This window comes from Oncorhynchus mykiss, chromosome 16 (genome assembly GCF_057628025.1).
Source record: "Oncorhynchus mykiss isolate SJ-2025 chromosome 16, ASM5762802v1, whole genome shotgun sequence".
Lineage (NCBI taxonomy): Eukaryota > Metazoa > Chordata > Actinopteri > Salmoniformes > Salmonidae > Oncorhynchus > Oncorhynchus mykiss.
The window spans coordinates 67053775-67072166 of NC_143037.1; the positions used below are offsets into that span (position 1 = coordinate 67053775).

General features: G+C 43.0%; 2 protein-coding genes across 3 annotated transcripts in view; both read right to left on the minus strand.

The window, feature by feature from the left end:
* The window catches only part of LOC110492535 (deoxynucleoside triphosphate triphosphohydrolase SAMHD1), a 33987-nt gene extending 31619 nt beyond the window's left edge, over nucleotides 1–2368 (minus strand). The window contains exons 1-3 of one of the 2 annotated variants that reach the window (XM_090203776.1): nucleotides 1699–2368; nucleotides 1298–1364; nucleotides 1023–1095 (exon numbers count right to left, since the gene is read on the minus strand). In XM_090203776.1, coding sequence (XP_090059902.1) covers nucleotides 1023–1095; nucleotides 1298–1364; nucleotides 1699–2254 — 696 coding nt within the window. In that variant the 5' untranslated portion in view covers nucleotides 2255–2368. Of the gene's footprint in view, nucleotides 1–1022; nucleotides 1096–1297; nucleotides 1365–1698 lie in introns of those variants that run through there. The other variant, XM_090203777.1, reaches the window with a different exon arrangement.
* A 5526-nt stretch (nucleotides 2369–7894) lies between these two features.
* The window catches only part of LOC110492536 (NUAK family SNF1-like kinase 1), a 45519-nt gene continuing 35021 nt past the window's right edge, over nucleotides 7895–18392 (minus strand). The window contains exons 5-7 of the mRNA XM_021566940.3: nucleotides 11923–12042; nucleotides 11708–11840; nucleotides 7895–11591 (exon numbers count right to left, since the gene is read on the minus strand). Of these exons, the coding sequence (XP_021422615.2) occupies nucleotides 10351–11591; nucleotides 11708–11840; nucleotides 11923–12042 (1494 nt within the window). The 3' untranslated portion in view covers nucleotides 7895–10350. The remainder of the gene's footprint in view (nucleotides 11592–11707; nucleotides 11841–11922; nucleotides 12043–18392) is intronic.

Consider the following 18392-nt stretch of genomic DNA (forward strand, 5'->3'; position numbering starts at 1 on the left):
GGCTTCCACTAGATGTCAACAGTATTTAGAATCTGGTTTGAGGATTCTACTCTAAAGGAGGGGCTCATAAGAGCTCTTTGAGTGAGTGGTCTGGCAGAGTGCCACAGCCTCGGTCTGGCACGCTCACGTGAAAGGTTACGTTCCACTTCATTTGTACAGATAAAGGAATTGTCCGGTTGGAACATTAATGAAGTTTTATGTTAAAAACATCCTAAAGATTGATTCCATACTTAGTTTGGCATGTTTCTACGGGCTGCAACAGAACTTTTGAACTTTTCTTCTGACGTTCGGCGCGACCTAAACACGCTTTGGAATTTGTTTACCAAACGCCAACAAAATAAATATTTGGACATAACTGATGGACATTATCAAACATTTATGGTGGAACTGAGATTCATGGGAGTACATTCTGATGAAGATAATCAAAGAACACACACTTGTTCTAAAATTGTGGGCCTATGAAGAGAACTGTTCGTTCTGTGAACTGTGAATATTTAAAATAAATATATAAGTGGCTGGTTCCACCCCTCCCCGGCAGATCAGTGCATGATGAGCTATGTGTCTCGGGTCATAGCGCACGAACAAGTTATAACGTACTCTCTGTTCAAGCCAGCCTCTGTTCACCTCATATCTCCACACAGCTGTGCCCTTGAAAGATATGAGAAGAACAGGGTGGACTGAGAAACTGTGGTCACTCTCAGAGGGTATTTGTCTTATGCCGTGTGACCAAGTGGAACAGAATCCCAGAAGGTTGGAAACAATAACAGATTGTCGCACCATGTCCTTGACGATATTCCCAGACCAGCTGCAGGAAGAAGAGAGGGGAACCATCCTTTCTCAAGCATAGTATTGTAAGTTCTGAAAATCTCTTGACCAATGTTAAGCATAATTGTTAACTATTAATATTAAACAAAGCAGGTAAATACATAATTTCTCACATATAAGTCTCCCTCATTTTGTCTTTCATTCACTCTCTAGCCTTTGAAAAGGATAACAGGGGTTAGTTGTGCCGTCTGTGTTACCTTGGTGGTCTCTGCTGCCATCTGCCACAGCTTCCTCAGACTGTGCAGGATCTGCAACCGGGTGCCTAGAGGCCTGAGGAGAAGAGAGAAAGTGTGTGTTCAATTTCATAATCATAAAGCACCATCAACAACACAACCCAAGGCATTGACTGAAAAACATAAAATAAACCCTCTAATAAACCAAGGTTATTAGAGGGTCTGGTGCACATTTGATTGCCATGCCACTGAAGATTTGCATACCACCACCACACCCAACATAATACCACCACACGTACACTATACCCATTTTATCCAGAAGTGTCTCTGTGAGGTATCGTAATCCCACTCCTGTCATCTTTTGCTCTGTGTGGGGGAAGAACAAAAACACAAGTAACAGGTCATATTTCCTCTGTGTCAGTCATTAACGATGTGTAAATATGCACAATGAGAATAAAATGTCACAGGTCAATTGCATGGCATAAAACCAGAACCGTGTGTGCGTAGTTTAAGTGATAAGAATTTGCTAGTCTAGCTAAGGTACTGTAGTTCAACGGACAATGTAGTCCTTCTGGGTGCGCTTGACACCCTCACGGATCACAATGTAGTTTCAACCATTCAAGCCACGTTGGCTTGTTCAATCAAATATGTGTAGTTAGCTAGCGAAGATATGCAAAAACACTGATTGAAAAAAACGAACCTCTGAATGCATCCTCCCATTTCAAGTGACCTTCTTGACGCAGGTATCTACAAACGTCCTCGACACCCCACTGCCCGAAATCCTGCCACGCCGCCTCAGAATCCCGCTTCTCCGGGTGTTTGAACTGATCACTACAACTAGTATTCGGCAAATCTTCTCTGGGACGCTTTCGAACATCCATAATGATCGGTGATTGAACGGTGCCAGTAACACAGTAGAGCCGGTACTGGGGACTTCTTTCCGCGCGAACTATTTTTAAACTATGGTGCGTTCTACTAAATTGTCGACTAAATGGGTTCTCTTTCCGAAACGAGGTACCTTTTTTACTGGGCTGACAGACCAGAAGGAGGGAGGAGCGATCAAAGATCGTATAAAGAGACGAAGATGCAAAGTAATTTGACAGTCCCATGATACTACAGTATGCATGCCATGCGGACATAGAAAACAACATTGTCTTCTTCGCAAATAGCCATTGGAAGCAGAGCTGACTTTGACAAAGTATGTAACATTTACTCTGTGAAATATTAACTGTGTACAAAAAAAAAAAATAGTTCATGTCATTGCGTTGATAAAATCCGGAAGTGATTCACAGAGATAATCTCTATTTTAAAAAAATCTTTGTAATAGTAATGAGGCTTGTGTACAGGACGTCATTGGTCAAAAATAATCTGGGCGGATGTCTTCGTGCACGACTGCCTGTCCCTGAAAAACCCGCCCAAATGTGGACTAACAAGATGCCTGGACTGGAGGAAAGTTTTTGTAGTTCGTAAAAAAATATATATATATATTAGACTAAAATGATATTACACAACATTCTCCTATATTCTGTGCCCCAGCTCAGCTGTCTTTTAGAGTTGTAATGAGTGTATTTCACCAGTAGACAGAGACATTTCTTCTCTTTTACGATCAGTGTACTGGTCCATAGGGAAGATAATGCTAGCTAGCATTAAGCCATTTTCTTTCATATGTAGGCATTTACTGTCATTAAGGCAATGACAGCCAGAGGAGTTGGCTAAAGCAAATATCGTTGGACCGTGTACCAGGCTAGAAGGCAGATGGAATAACATGATTGTTCTGAACCAAACTAAACCATAATTTGTCCAAAGGAGGTCCAAAGCTCCAATAGGAGCTTATAGCATGATGCTTGCCTTGAGGGGTTGTAGATCAAAGATGCATTTTTTTTTTATATACATCAATCAATGAATAATTCATTTTTAAAAGGCTGAGAGAGTGAGGTGAGACTGCGGTTATTATTGTGAGTTATCTGGAAGGTATGGATGACTGGTCATCAACAAAGCCCATTTTACAGTTTGCCCAAATCAAATCCCCCATTCTTGCAGAAAGAAGAATTAATGCTAAATGGCTGGAATTAATGCTAAATGCCCCCCCCCCCCCCCCCCCCCCCCCCAATCTATACACAATACTCCATAATGGGGATAACTGTGGCCAAGCTTCCTGCCATCCAGGACCTCTATACCAGCATTTCACTGTAAGGTCTACACCTGTTGTATTAGGTGCATGTGACTAATAGAATGTGATTTGATTTGAATGACAAAGCAAAAACAGGTTTTTATAATTATTTGCACATTTCTTTTAAAAAACGACTGAAATATCACATTTACATAAGTATTCAGACCCTTCACTCAGTACTTTGTTAAAGCACCTTTGGCAGCGATTACAGCCTCGAGTCTTCTTGAGTATGACGCTACAGGCTTGGCACACCTGTATTTGGGGAGTTTCTCCCATTCTTCTCTGCAGATCCTCTCAAGCTCTTTCAGGTTGGATGGGGAGCGTCGCTGCACAGCTATTTTTAAAGTCTCTCCAGAGATGTTCGATCGGGGTTCAAGTCCAAGTACAGCCACTCCTGCGCTGTCTTGGCTGTGTGCTTAGGGTCGTTGTCCTATTGGAAGGTGAAGCTTCGCCCCAGTCTAAGGTTCTGTGTGCTCTGTAGCAGGTTTTCATCAAGGATCTCCTGTACTTTGCTCCGTTCATCATCTCCCAGTCCCTGATGCTGAAAAACATCCCCACAGCATGATGCTGCCACCACCATGCTTCACCGTAGGGATGGTGCCAGGGTCCTCCAGATGTGACTCTTGGCATTCAGTCCTTTAGGTGCCTTTTGGCAAACTCCAAGTGGGCTGTCATGTGCCATTTACTGAGGAGTGACTTCCGTCTGGTCACTCTACCATTAAGGCCTGATTGGTGGAGTGCCTCAGAGATGGTTGTCCTTCTGGAAGGTTCTCCCATCTCCACAGAGGAACTCTGGAGCTCTGTCAGAGTGACCATCGGCTTCTTGGTCAGCCCCTGACCATTGCCCTTCTCGCCCGATTGCTCAGTTTGGTCGGGAGGCCAGCTCTAGGAAGAGTCTTGGTGGTTCCAAACTTCTTCCATTTAATAATGATGGAGGCCACTGTGTTCTTGGGGATCTTCAATGCTGCTTAAATATTTTGTTACCCTTCCTCAGATCTGTGCCTCGACACAATCCTGTCTTGGAGCTCTACAGACAATTCCTTCAACCTCATGGCTTGGTTTTTGCTCTGATATGCACTGATAACTGTGGGACCTTATATAGACAGGTGTTTGCCTTTCCAAATCATGTCCAATCAATTGAATTTACCACAGGTGGACTCCAAACAAGTTGTAGAAACATGTCAAGGATGATCAATGAAAACAGGGTGCACCTAAGCTCAATTTAGAGACTCATAGCAAAGGGTCTGAATACTAATGTTAAAAGGTATTTCTGTTTTTTCTTTTTTTATAGATTTTCAAACATGTCTATAAAGCATGTTTTCCATTGTCATTATGAGGTATTGTGTGTCGACTGATGAGGATAAAAAAAAAAATACATTTTGAATAAGGCTGTAACATAACAAAATGTGAAAATAGTCAAGGGGTCTGAATACTTTCCGAATGCACTGTAGGTACGCATGCATACACACACAACATATGTTTGTTGTTGTTGAACGCTGAAACCTGAAGTAAAGACCTCGGTTTAAAAGCTGACAGTGTTTTCATATACTTGTATTTTATTTTGGATCCTGCGGCTCTGTTGGGCTATTGCTGTGAGCGCTACTATCTGTCCCGGGAACCTGCCAGATTCCGCATAGTGTGAGAGACATGAAAGCCCAGCTAGACTAGCTGGCTCGGCGGTCTCAAATGGAGGCCACTATTGAACGTTTCCAGTGCTGCAGGAGCTGTGTTTACTTTGCTTTGTTCCTGGACTGTGCTGACTTTCAATGTAGCAACTGCTTGCTTGCGGAGGACTACAGGAGCGACTCTTAGCAAGCAAGTAGCAAACCTACACAAGCTACTGGGGAACCCACGCCCGCCTACTTTTCCTTTTTCTTCCAGAAGCCGGACCCCACGCTGGTCTGGTGGAAGTTTCGCCACTGTGTCAGCTCCACACAGCCGGCTGGCCGGTGCTCGGCAGGATTCCATCCCTGAAGGAGATGTACTCGTTACATTTTGAATGCTTAGGACAGTTGTCAAATTCACACACTTATCAAGAGAACATCCCTACTGCGCCTGGCCTGGCGGACTCACTAAACACAAATGCATATTTTGTAAATAATGTCTGAGTGTGTGACCCTGGCTATCCATACATTTTAAAAACAAGAAAATGGTGCTGCCTGCTTGCTCAATATAAGGAATTTAAAATGATTTATACTTTTACTTTTGATACTTATGTTACATTTACTTTTGATATTTAAGTATTTAATGTGACTTTCACTTTTACTTGAGTAACTTTCTATTAAGGTATCTATACTTTTACTCTAGTATGACATTTGGGTACTTTTTCCACCACTGGTTCTGTGCCAGTGGTACCAAATTGACACGTGTTACTACTTGGGCTGTTAGTCTTCATCAAATTTGTGTGAAATGCATTTAGCTGATGCTCATACCTTAAAGACCTATGAAAAATGGACAAACGGATTGACTGATTAATAAACGGAAAATATACAAATATAAGATCACGTGACATTTCAGTTGCAAAGCAACACAAAGATGATCTCCTCAGGCCTAGAAACCCAGATTGTGATTGTGTTACGAAACTCATAACTAGCCTACTGATTTTTCTGCATTCGTTAAGTCTAGGGGTCTTAGGTCTAGTTAACTGGTCTTTAACCTGACTTGTTATGTCTAGGGGTCTAAGGTCTAGTTAACTGGTCTGTAACCTGACTTGTTATGTCTAGGGGTCTACGGTCTAGTTAACTGGTCTGTAACCTGACTTGTTATGTCTAGGGACAATCACTAACAATCCCCCTAATTGGTTACACATGATGTGCTTATCAACCAGGCTCAGTATTTGGACAAGGTTGCTGCTGCCCCTGGGGGATGGAGTGTGGAAGTGTATCCTGGATAGTGTGTTTGTCTATGTCTTAACACTAACCTAACAGAACCACTTCAGTCCAATACAATGATCTGACCTCAAGACTTGGCAATCACCGAAGACAAAAGGGTTTAAACTATTTACCCTGACTCCATACACTGTCAAAGTTGCCAGATTTAGGACTTTGGTCAGGAACTGTAAAATGGTGCAAAATCTGGCATTTGCCACTCAGCTTGAAAAGCCAGTTCAGACATGAATAGCCATACCCCCGGAAATTAGACAATCTCTTCATGTTCCTGTGTATGTTCCTGAATTATTATCGTTTTTTCATCGCCCTAAGTCTAATTTCTCAAATGAAGCAGTTTGAATCCTTTTTAATGTTTGGAAAGGACAAACTGTGGCTATGCTTCTATGTGTGGTTTTGGGTCCAAAGGTTTTTCTAAATAATGATGTGTAATGGAAATATGGCCCTGGAGACAGGAACATTGAAGGACCATTGCATAGTTAGAGTTCCATGGTCAATGACTGTTGATGCCACTACTCATTGTAGCTGTCAGCTGAACATGAACTCAACATTTTAAAGGGGGATGTTGTTACGTAACGTTATGGCTCTGTCCTGATGTGAAGTCTAGAGCTATTTTGAAAGGTTGTCAACAACAACCTCAGCCTGGACTCCATCATTCATTAAACACGTCAGTTGACGGAGTGGACTTCCACTCACAAACACTGCAAGCCGAGGTTGAGTTATATATTCACGTTATGTACACAAGTCAACCTCAGCCTGCAGTGTTTGTGATTGGACGTCTACTCCGTCAACTGACGTCCCCTAACATGTCGCTGACGTGTTTAATGAAGGATGTTGGTGTTCTGTTCAATCCAAAAATGGTTCAGTGTACCTGCATAACACATCCTGTGATTCCTCACAGTATCACCCAAAGAGAGGGGTCAGAAAAAGCTATACAACTCTGGGTATTGGAACATGAGGTCTGATACCAACAGGCTCAAAGACAGTTTCTATCTGCAAGACGTTAGACTGCTGAACACTTGAACTGGACTGATCACCAGCTCTGATTCATCACCCCCCCCCCTCCCACACACACACACACACACACACGCATGCTTCACACACATCACATTTGCTCCTACCAGACTCTTGTTATACTGCTCAATTTAAACACCTGACCCCATCCCCCCCTTTCCCAATATGTGTAACAATTAGATTATAAACTATACCTTCCTGTATTATACTATACTTATGATAAAATGTTTATTATATTCTACTGCCATTTACTTTATGTTCCTATTCTTATATTTGATTATTTCTTATTGTTGTTGCATTGTCATGACGGAACCTGCAAGAAAGCATTTCATTGGGCGATATATATATATATATATATACAGTTGAAGTCAGAAGTTTACATACACTTAGGTTGGAGTCATTAAAACTTGTTTTTTCAACCACTCCACACATTTCTTGTTAAACTATAGTTTTGGCAAGTCGGTTAGGACATCTACTTTGTGCATGACACAAGTAATTTTTCCAACAATTGTTTACAGACAGATTATTTCACTTATAATTCACTGTATCACAATTCCCGTGGGTCAGAAGTTTACATACAGTAAGATGACTGTGCCTTTAAACAGCTTGGAAAATTCCAGAAAATTATGTCATGGCTATAGAAGCTTCTGATGTATTTCTGTGGATGTATATATACACTGAGTTCATTAGACAGATCATGTGATACTGAGATTGCACACAGGTGGACTTTATTTAAATAATTATGTGACTTCTGAAGGTAATTGGTTGCACCAGATCTTATTTAGGGGCATCATAGCAGAGGGGGTGAGTACATATGCATGCACCACTTTTCAAGTTTTATTTTATTTTTATTTTTTACAATTTTTTAAAACAAGTTATTTTTTTTCATACACTATGTTGTGTATGTCCATTACATGAAATCCAAATAAAAATCAGTTTAAATCACAGGTTGTAATGCAACAAAAGAGGAAAAACACCAAGGGGGTGAATACTTTTGCTAGGCACTGTACGTATCAAGTAGATAAACACACTGCTCCAAAGTTAATGGAAAAGATTCTTGACGATGATACTAAAGAGAGGGACAAATTACTCTCACTGCATACAATCCATTATTCAGATGTTCTGTGTTGCTTAGCTGAATGTTATTCTTACCCCCATTCTTGGGTAAATGTTAGTTTAGTGTTGCCTGAGCCATGACATCATCAAGTCTCCCTGAAAAGAATAGGATTAGCCATTTAAGCAACACCATCCTTTTCTGATGCAGATAACAAAAACACACGAGTCAACCTGAGATTAAAATGGCTGCCTTTGGGTCAGTCGTTCTGATGGCATGAGGTGACATGGTGAGGGTTTGGCTGGACTATGACCTAGATTCGCTCCATAGAGGGGATTGTGGTATGGACAGCATTTGCAACAGAGAGGTAAGGCATCAGTCATTTTGTGTTTGTGACTCCAGTCAGTAGAGTGCACTACTTCAGATGGTTTCTAATCATAGCAAATGAACAGAACATGGAAATGGACTTTAGAGTAGATATGTCTTTGTGTAGAGGGACAGAATGGGGTTTCTGCTATCGATCAAAAACAACCACTAGTGGCACATTATAAACACAACGCTCTGTTCCCCCTAATGTTCCCCTACTTATGGTCAACCCAGGGAAAAGGCCTCTCCACTGCAGAGACCAGAGAAGTGTCTAAAAATGGATGTTCTGTTCGGTATTAGACAGGCGTTTTCTAATCACTATCATGATTGTATTTTAAAAAGCTCCTATTTTTGTATCCAGTATATGCGTGTTTAATCTGTCATCTCCAGTGGCTCACAATGTTTTCTCAGCATCTTATTTCTAGACCTCCAGACATCTGTGAAAGTGCCAGGGACACATCAGTCAAGTTATTAATACCTCAAAACACTTCCTGCAATTTATGATAAATGAATGTGCTTTTTGGTCGTTGCTCATTCTGAAGGAAGTGAGACAGCAGAAAACATTAGGCCTATTTCCAGAAAAAAAGTATTCATTTTCATCATTCCTTGTATTTTATTTTTTCTTTCACAGTACCAAAACGGTTGAACCAATCCAAAAACCAAAGCAATAATACTTTATGTAACTACCTCCTTGCCTCCCAGTCAAATGTAATCACATACCCTTACACTTTTCCAGCGCACAGATCCCAGATTTAAAATCCTCAAAGTCTCATTCAATCTTCCAGTCTGTTTGACCATAAGATCACATTCCATGGTAAAATGCCATCAGTCAGCCTCTTGTGACCTCAGAGATCATATATATATATATCTGAAGGCTCATGCTGTCGGTGAAATCAGATGAAATAAGAGTAATATTACATGTCTTGTGGCACAGAGATAACACATCCACGTTGACACCATTTGGTTTCACCCCAGTCAGACATACACTGTACAGACATTTAGATCATTGTTTTAACCAAAGGGACTTAGAATTAACACATAAAATGGGTATATTATACAGTATATTTGGCCCATGCAGTCTGATGCTGCAAACAGCATGCTTGAATTAAAGGAACAATTTTAACTATGTCTTAACATTGCACATTAGCTTCGTGTCCACAGGATTCCATAGACATTTTATTTTTTACCCTTATCTTACCAGGTAAGTTGACTGAAAACACATTCTCATTTACAACAACGACCTGGGGAATAGTTACAGGGGAGAGCAGAGGGGATGAATGATCCAACTGGAAGTAGGGGATGATTTGATGGCCATGATGGTATGAGGGCCAGATTGGGAATGCCATGTGGTCTCCTGTACAGTGTTTTGTTAGTTCACATAGGAGTCCTTAAAGTCAGCGATGGCTTCATTCACACAGTTAAAGAATCCAACGGTGTTTTATCCCATCACTAGGACAGCAGTCTCAATCCATTCCAATCAGTAACTGATCTTGATGAAATGAACAATTTCTTGATGACCTTCCTTCAACATACGATCACTGCAGGTTGTCTAGGTGCTTCCGCTGAATTCTTTATTGTTATTTGTCATTTGGTTAGCAAAGACAAAGTCTGCCAGTAATTTGGGCCTATCAGACAGCACCAGTAACTGATATTACAAGCGTCCAGTCATCTCTTGGGCTTATCATATTGTGGGCACATTGCTCTACCCAGGCGTTAATGACTCATGCCAGATCTTACAACACCTGGATAGGTATTTTATGTATCAGCTACCCACATCCTATGTTATAGCAATCTGGTGCCCGACGGGACAGTCGATGATGTGGCATGCAACCATTGGTTGAGCAGGGGAACACAACCTTTATCTTATCTTAGCATCTCCTGTCTCTCCTCCAATGACATCTCATCTTCCTCCTCTCTGCCCCGCCCTCTTCCTAATCCAATCCCGTCTGCCGCCCTTGCTACCGGGTCCTCAAGTTCCTCTTCTGAGCTGCAAGCACTGCATTGGGTGCCCCGGGAGAAGATCCTGCGGCGTGATTGGGCGCTGAGGTCCAGCAGGTCAAAAGAATCGGAGGAGAGGAGACTGTCCTCACTCACCACGCTGGGGGGTCTGCTGCCCCCGGAAGCCTGATGGAGCTGGTGCAGCGCCTCAGGGAAATGGGCCAGAGCTGAGGATAAGGAGGGATGAAGGGCATCAGGGAGGTCCAGGCTGTGTGAGAACTTGCCATTGCGCTTTAGAATGCCTTTCCTCCTTCTCACTGCTTCCGTCCGCATTGTTGGACTGTGCTCTGAGCTGGGTGAGCGGGAGTGGGGATCGTAAGAGCAGCACATATCTCCATCAACCCCTCTACCTCGTACTCCTGTGCCCGCTCCAGACATACCTCTCTCTGGGGATGAGCAGTACCCTGACTCACCACCATACAGGTTCTTTAGGATCCCCTTCTTGGGCATCTTGGAGGAGGAATGGGAGAACATAGAGGGGGCAGGCAGGCTTGTGGACAGACCATCACTGTGTGAGTGAGTGTGTGTGTGAGCTCTGTGGGGCTGGGGAGGCAGGTTGCAGGGCTTGGCGGAGGAGTTCTCCCCCATCATTCTAGGAGAGGGCAGGAAGGTTGAATCAAAGCTCCGCTGGGGTTTCAGAATCCCCTTTGGTTTCTTCCTCTCGACCTGGCCTTTGGAGGAAGAGGAAATGGAGGCGGCAGTGGTGGTGGTGGTGTTGATGGCAGTTGTCGTACAAACTGGACTACATGCTCCCAGTGCATTCTGGGGAATAGTGTTCACCTTACGCGACTTCCTTAAACTTGACCTCTCCCCCCTCGACCTCCCCCCTCCCCCGCGATCACCCTTCAGGGGGAAGCTGAAGTAGAACGGGTGAGGGTGAGCGGAAGGGTCAGAGCTCGGGCAACTGGTTGCCGTGGCAACCCGGTTCTGCCAGTCGATGTAGCGTGCGAGCAGCGGGGAGGGGCAGTCCTGGTGGGGGGATGAGGGGCAGTCACATACACTGTCCTCATAGCCCCAGTTGACCCACCAGTGGTTGGCTATGTCCTCCACTGTGGCCCTCTCCTCTACACGCACCGTCAGCAGCCAGTCAATCAGGGCACAGGCGTCTGTGTGGAGGGGACAGACACAGGCAGGGCTCAGTACAATACGACGGTTTACAGGACAGTCATGGACTAACAGGTTTACAGTTCCTTGTGAGACTGCAGGTGATGTGTAGGCTTACCTGAGGGAGGGTTTGGTCTGCGGTAGCGTCCCTGGCTGATCTGCTCTGTGAGCGCTCTGTAGCTGGCCCCGTCAAACGGCATACTACCGTACACCAGCGCATACAGCAAGACTCCCATTGCCCAGCAGTCCACCTGACACAGACCCAGGAGAAACACAGGGAAACGGTGTAAGTGTGTGTGTGTGTGTGTGTGTGTGTGTGTGTTGTCCTCTCACCTCTGGGCCATGATAGGGCAGTCCCTTGACTATCTCTGGGGAGGCGTAGAGAGGACTCCCACAGTACGTCTGGAGCAAATTGTCCTTCTTAAAGCGGTTGGACAGGCCAAAGTCAGCTAGCTACAGACACAGAGAGACAGAGAGAGAGAGGAGAGGAGAGAGAAAGAGGGAGAGAGAAGCATTTTAGGTTAGCTATTGAACAAAGAAATCTAATTTTAATATTTCTATAAAATAGTTTGACAGCTGAGCACCAGTGACTGAAGTGACACAATATACTGAATTGATACTTAATGTCATGAGATAACATCAGGGACATATTGTACTGTAGACCCCAGGCCAGACTGCTGTCTGCTATTACGTGGAGTCAAGAACCACACATAATGATAATGTAATGGGCTAATTAGTCTGTGATAAAGTAACACAGACACACACGCACGTTACAAATTCCATCCCGGTGACTGTGCTTTCCCTGTATTAACCTTGTGGTAGAACACAACAACCCACCACAACACTCCATTCAGTTATTTTCAAAGGGCCAGAAATAGACGTGTGGTCAGGTTTGGCTAACGCAAGCAAGAGGATAGAGGAGAGGGCCAAGAACAGCATCCAACAAACACTCATGTATCAGGACAGGCCCTCAGAAGGGTGAGGGCCCAGGGGTGCCAGACTGTAGCCTGAGGACCAGGATCGTCATTGCGATCCTGATTGAATATTAACACACGCTCCCTAGTTGCACTGACAATAGAAAGACCTATTGCCTATCCTAGATCCAAATTACCCTTGACCTTACACACAATTACCTCCTCATGCACCTTCTGTTGTGTGTGTATGTACTGTTCAGATGTAGGATCTTTTTAAATTATTTTTGTTAACCAATCCACGGAGGACAAATATTTTCGTTTTTTTACAGATTTTTTGCTACATTTACAAACGTACATTTTACATTCATGGTACTTTTATATAAAGCAGTCACATAACAGAAATACATGACCAAACATAAGCTCTTTAATCCCGCCCCTGAGTCACTCTCAGCCCATCCCACCTATCACCATAGACCTCAGCTCTTTAATCCCGTCCCTCAGTCACTCAGCCCATGCCACCTATCACCATAGACAACCCTCATTTGGTTTCCATGTGCCATATATTTTTCAATTGTACGGTGATGTTTTACAACATTTTTTTACCTTTCAAATCGTAAATTATCAACAGATTGTGAGATAATACTTTTAGGAAAAGTTATTTATTGACTGACTATGGCTTTCCAAATCGCCCAACACTGGTATTTGTAGTGTTCGTTTGTTGTTTGTTTATAGTTTTGTATAATGTTGTGTTAGTGTATGTAAGTTGTTTTGTCTGAAACGTTGTTTCCCCTGCTGCTATTGGACCAGGTCTCTCTTGAATAAAAGACGTTATCTCAATGAGAAAAACCTGTATAAATAAAGGTTAAATAGATAAATAAAATTGTAAGGTTCATTTTAAGTGAATGTTGGGATTTTTTTTAACCATTCCTGAACCTGTGACCAGAAACAAGCTACACAGGGGCAATACCAGAATAAATGATCTATTGATTCTGTCTCTTCGCAGCAAAATGTAGGATCTTAATGTAGGATCTTAATTGGAACTGTATTGTCGTAGCAAAATATTCCCGCTGTAACAGGATTTTAACATTTAGTCCATAATGTTGCTTGATCAGTGGTTAGGCTGTTAGCTGGCCAAAAGTAGGGTACATGAGAAGTGGTTAGGCTGTTAGCTGGCCAAAAGTAGGGTACATGAGAAGTGGTTAGGCTGTTAGCTGGCCAAAAGTATGGTACATGATCAGTGGTTAGGCTGTTAGCTGGTTAAAAGTAGGGTACATGATCAGTGGTTAGGCTATTAGCTGGCCAAAAGTAGGGTACATGAGAAGTGGTTAGGCTGTTAGCTGGCCAAAAGTAGGGTACATGATCAGTGGTTAGGCTGTTAGCTGGTTAAAAGTAGGGTACATGATCAGTGGTTAGGCTATTAGCTGGACAAAAGTAGGGTACATGAGAAGTGATTAGGCTGTTAGCTGGCCAAAAGTAGGGTACATGATCAGTGGTTAGGCTGTTAGCTGGCCAAAAGTAGGGTACATGAGAAGTGGTTAGGCTGTTAGCTGAGAAAAAGTAGGGTACATGAGAAGTGGTTAGGCTATTAGCTGGCCAAAAGTAGGGTACATGAGAAGTGGTTAGGCTGTTAGCTGGACAAAAGTAGGGTACATGAGAAGTGGTTAGGCTGTTAGCTGGCCAAAAGTAGGGTACATGAGAAGTGGTTAGGCTGTTAGCTGGACAAAAGTAGGGTACATGAGAAGTGGTTAGGCTGTTAGCTGGCCAAAAGTAGGGTACATGATCAGTGGTTAGGCTGTTAGCTGGTTAAAAGTAGGGTACATGATCAGTGGTTAGGCTATTAGCTGGCCAAAAGTAGGGTACATGAGAAGTGGTTAGGCTGTTAGCTGGCCAAAAGTAGGGTACATGATCAGTGGTTAGGCTATTAGCTGGCCAAAAGTAGGGTACATGAGAAGTGGTTAGGCTGTTAGCTGGACAAAAGTAGGGTACATGAGAAGTGGTTAGGCTGTTAGCTGGCCAAAAGTAGGGTACATGAGAAGTGGTTAGGTTGTTAGCTGGACAAAAGTAGGGTACATGAGAAGTGGTTAGGCTGTTAGCTGGCCAAAAGTAGGGTACATGATCAGTGGTTAGGCTGTTAGCTGGTTAAAAGTAGGGTACATGATCAGTGGTTAGGCTATTAGCTGGCCAAAAGTAGGGTACATGATCAGTGGTTAGGCTGTTAGCTGGCCAAAAGTAGGGTACATGAGAAGTGGTTAGGCTGTTAGCTGACCAAACGTAGGGTACATGAGAAGTGGTTAGGCTATTAGCTGGCCAAAAGTAGGGTACATGAGAAGTGGTTAGGCTGTTAGCTTGCCAAAAGTAGGGTACATGAGAAGTGGTTAGGCTGTTAGCTGGCCAAAAGTAGGGTACATGAGAAGTGCGATACTATAAATGCGATACTATAAAATCTATTTTTCCTGATCAAATTAAGACCCTACATCTCTACATGTGTGTTTATAAAAATGTATTACAGTTGATTTATATCATAATTGGGGAAGTGTGTGTGTTCTACCTGGCTCCAGCACGAGTCAGGCGGACGGAGTTAAGCCTGCATGCCATTCCTGCTCTCATTTAGTATCCTCTAGTTCTTAGAAGAGGCATTCTTTTGCCTTGACACACAAACACACACACTGCCTCTCTCCATATCTCCTCTGCCCACACGTGCCTAAGGATTAGCTGAACTATTATCAGAGGCTTGGAAGGTATGCAAGCTACCTGCTGCATCTCCCCTCATACTGTACACCTATCACTATAGAGACACTGGCTCAGTGGAAAACTATTAGTGGTGTAAAGTACTTAAGTAAATATACTTTAAAGTGCTACTTAAGTCATTTTGGGGGTATCTGTACTTTACTATTACATTACTTTTACTCCATTACATTCCTAAAGATAATAATGTACTTTTTACTCCATTAATTTTCCCTGACACTCAAAAGTACTTGTTACATTTTGAATGCTTAACAGGACAGGAAAATGGTTAAATTCACACACTTATCATGAGAACATCCCTGGTCATCCCTACGGCTTCTGACGTGGCAGACTCACTAAACACAAATGCTTCATTTGTAAATTGTCTGAGTGTTGGAGTGTGCCCTTGACTATCATTTAATTTAAAAAACAAGACAATTGTGCTGTTTGAATTGCCTAATAAAAGTAATTTGAAATAATTTATAATTGTACTTTTGATACATAAGTATATTTTTGCAATTACATTTACTTTTGATACTTAAGTATATTTAAAACCAAATACTTTGACTTTTACTGAAGTAATATTTTACTGGGTGACTCACCTTTACTTGAGTAACTTTCTATGAAGGCATCTTTACTTTTACTCTAGTATGACAAGTGGGTACTTTTTCCACAACTGACTATTATAGGTGCTTACAGGTTGTCAAAACAGTATCATCATAATATTAGGCCCAATCAAAATCATTTGCAAGGCAGATACTATCTTTAGATGGAAATAATTCTCAAATGTTCTGTTTTACAACCAGGTTGTCATGCCATCAGCAGAGGGATATAACATAACATCAGATGAAGACACATTTCCAGAAATGTTCACTTTACCTACCCATAAAAGTATCTGGTTGGCATGGTGAAATGAAGTAAAGTCAATCAAAATGGTCAAAACTAATCCTAATGTTTTTACAAGAACAATTGTTCCCTGACATACTATGGAACGCCATTTGGGTCTTTGCGTGTCAAAAAAGATACACGTCAAATAACACTTTGTCGCGTCAAATAACACTTTGTCGCGTCAAATAACAATATGAAAATGATATGCAAGGATTGGCCAATTAAGTGATAATGCCCGAGAACCCGGTGTTTAAAGGATATATTGGAGTGTTGGTAGGCCCGAGAACCCGGTGTTTAAAGGATATATTGGAGTGTTGGTAGGCCTGAGACGAAGTTGATGAATTTATTCATACCATTTCATCCTTCCACAAGATATAGTCCTGACACAAATCTAGGGCTACCCAAGCCGGCTGCTGGTTCGTTCTATCGTTTGGGTTGCTAGAGACGCTACCCAGTCGTTCAGTCTTTGTTCTGTATCTATGGATCAGACCCAGTCATTCCTTCTAAATGTTGCATTGCCATACTGGCTGGCAACGTACGTATCCCTTGCGTGCTAGCTAGCTAACTACGGCTTTTACACTCACACCAAACAGTGCAGCCAAAATAACAACAGTAGCTGCATTTGCATTTGTTTATGGTGTTTTCTAGGTACATGTAAACTCAGCCAAAAAATAAACATCCCTTTTTCAGGACCCTGTCTTTCAAAGACAATTCGTAAAAATCCAAATAACTTCACAGATCTTCATTGTAAAGGGTTTAAACACTGTTTCCCATGCTGTTTAATGAACCATAAACAATTAATGAACATGCACCTGTGGAATGGTCGTTAAGACACGAACAGCTTACAGACGGTAGGCAATTAAGGTCACAGTTATGAAAACTTAGGACACTAAAGAGGCCTTTCTACTGACTCTGAAATACACCAAAAGAAAGATGCCCAGGGTCCCTGCTCATCTGTGTGAACGTGCCTTAGGCATGCTGCAAGGAGGCATGAGGACTGCAGATGAGGCCACGGCAATAAATTGCAATGTCCGTACTGTGAGACGCCTAAGACAGGGCTACAGGGAGACTGGACGGACAGCTGATCGCCCTCGCAGTGGCAGACCACATGTAGCAACACCTGCACAGAATCGGTACATCCGAACATCACATCTGCGGGACAGGTACAGGATGGCAAACAACAACTGCCCGAGTTACACCAGGGACGCACAATCCCTCCATCTGTGCTCAGACTGTCCGCAATAGGCTGAGAGAGGCTGGACTGAGGGCTTGTAGGCCTGTTGTAAGGCAGGTCCTCACCAGACATCACTGGCAACAACGTCGCCTATGGGCACAAACCCACCGTCGCTGTACCAGACAGGACTGGCAAAAAGTGCTCTTCACTGATGAGTCACAGTTTTGTCTCCCCAGGGGTGATGGTCGGATTCGCGTTTATCGTTGAAGGAATGAGCGTTACACCGAGGCATGCACTCTGGAGCGGGATCGATTTGGAGGTGGAGGGTCCGTCATGGTCTGGGGCGGTGTGTCACAGCATCATTGGACTGCAGGCAATCTCAACACTGTGCGTTACAGGAAAGACATCCTCATCCCTCATGTGGTATCCTTCCTGCAGGCTCATCCTGACATGACCCTCCAGCATGACAATGCCACCAGCCATACTGCTCGTTCTGTGCGTTATTTCCTGCAAAACAGGAATGTCAGTGTTCTGCCATGGCCAGTGAAGAGCCCGGATCTCAATACCATTGAGCAGGTCTGGGTGAGGGCTAGGGCACGTTCACACCAGAAATGTCCGGGGACTTGCAGGTGCCTTGGTGGAAGAGTGGGGTAACATCTCATAGCAAGAATTGGCAAATCTGGTGCAGTCCATGAGGAGGAGATGCACTGCAGTACTTAATGCAGCTGGTGGCCACACCAGATACTGACTGTTACTTTTGATTTTGACCCTTATTCCATTTCCATTTCTGTTAGTCACATGCCTGTGGAACTTGTTCAGTTTATGTCTCAGTTGTTGAATCTTATGTTCATACAAAGATTTACACATGTTAAGTTTGTTGAAAGTAAATGATGTTGACAGTGAGAGGACGTTTATTTTTTTGCTGAGTTTATTTGGAAACATCCATAACAATGAGCTAATGAGGCGAGATTTCGCATGGCATAGAAAATGTGCTCACTCGTCAGGACACTTGTTTATAGGAGCTAGCCAACAACAAAGCTAACACAATCACTTCAAACTGAGGCAGGAAAGACTGCAAACTAGCTGTTGTTGGTGTTCATAAT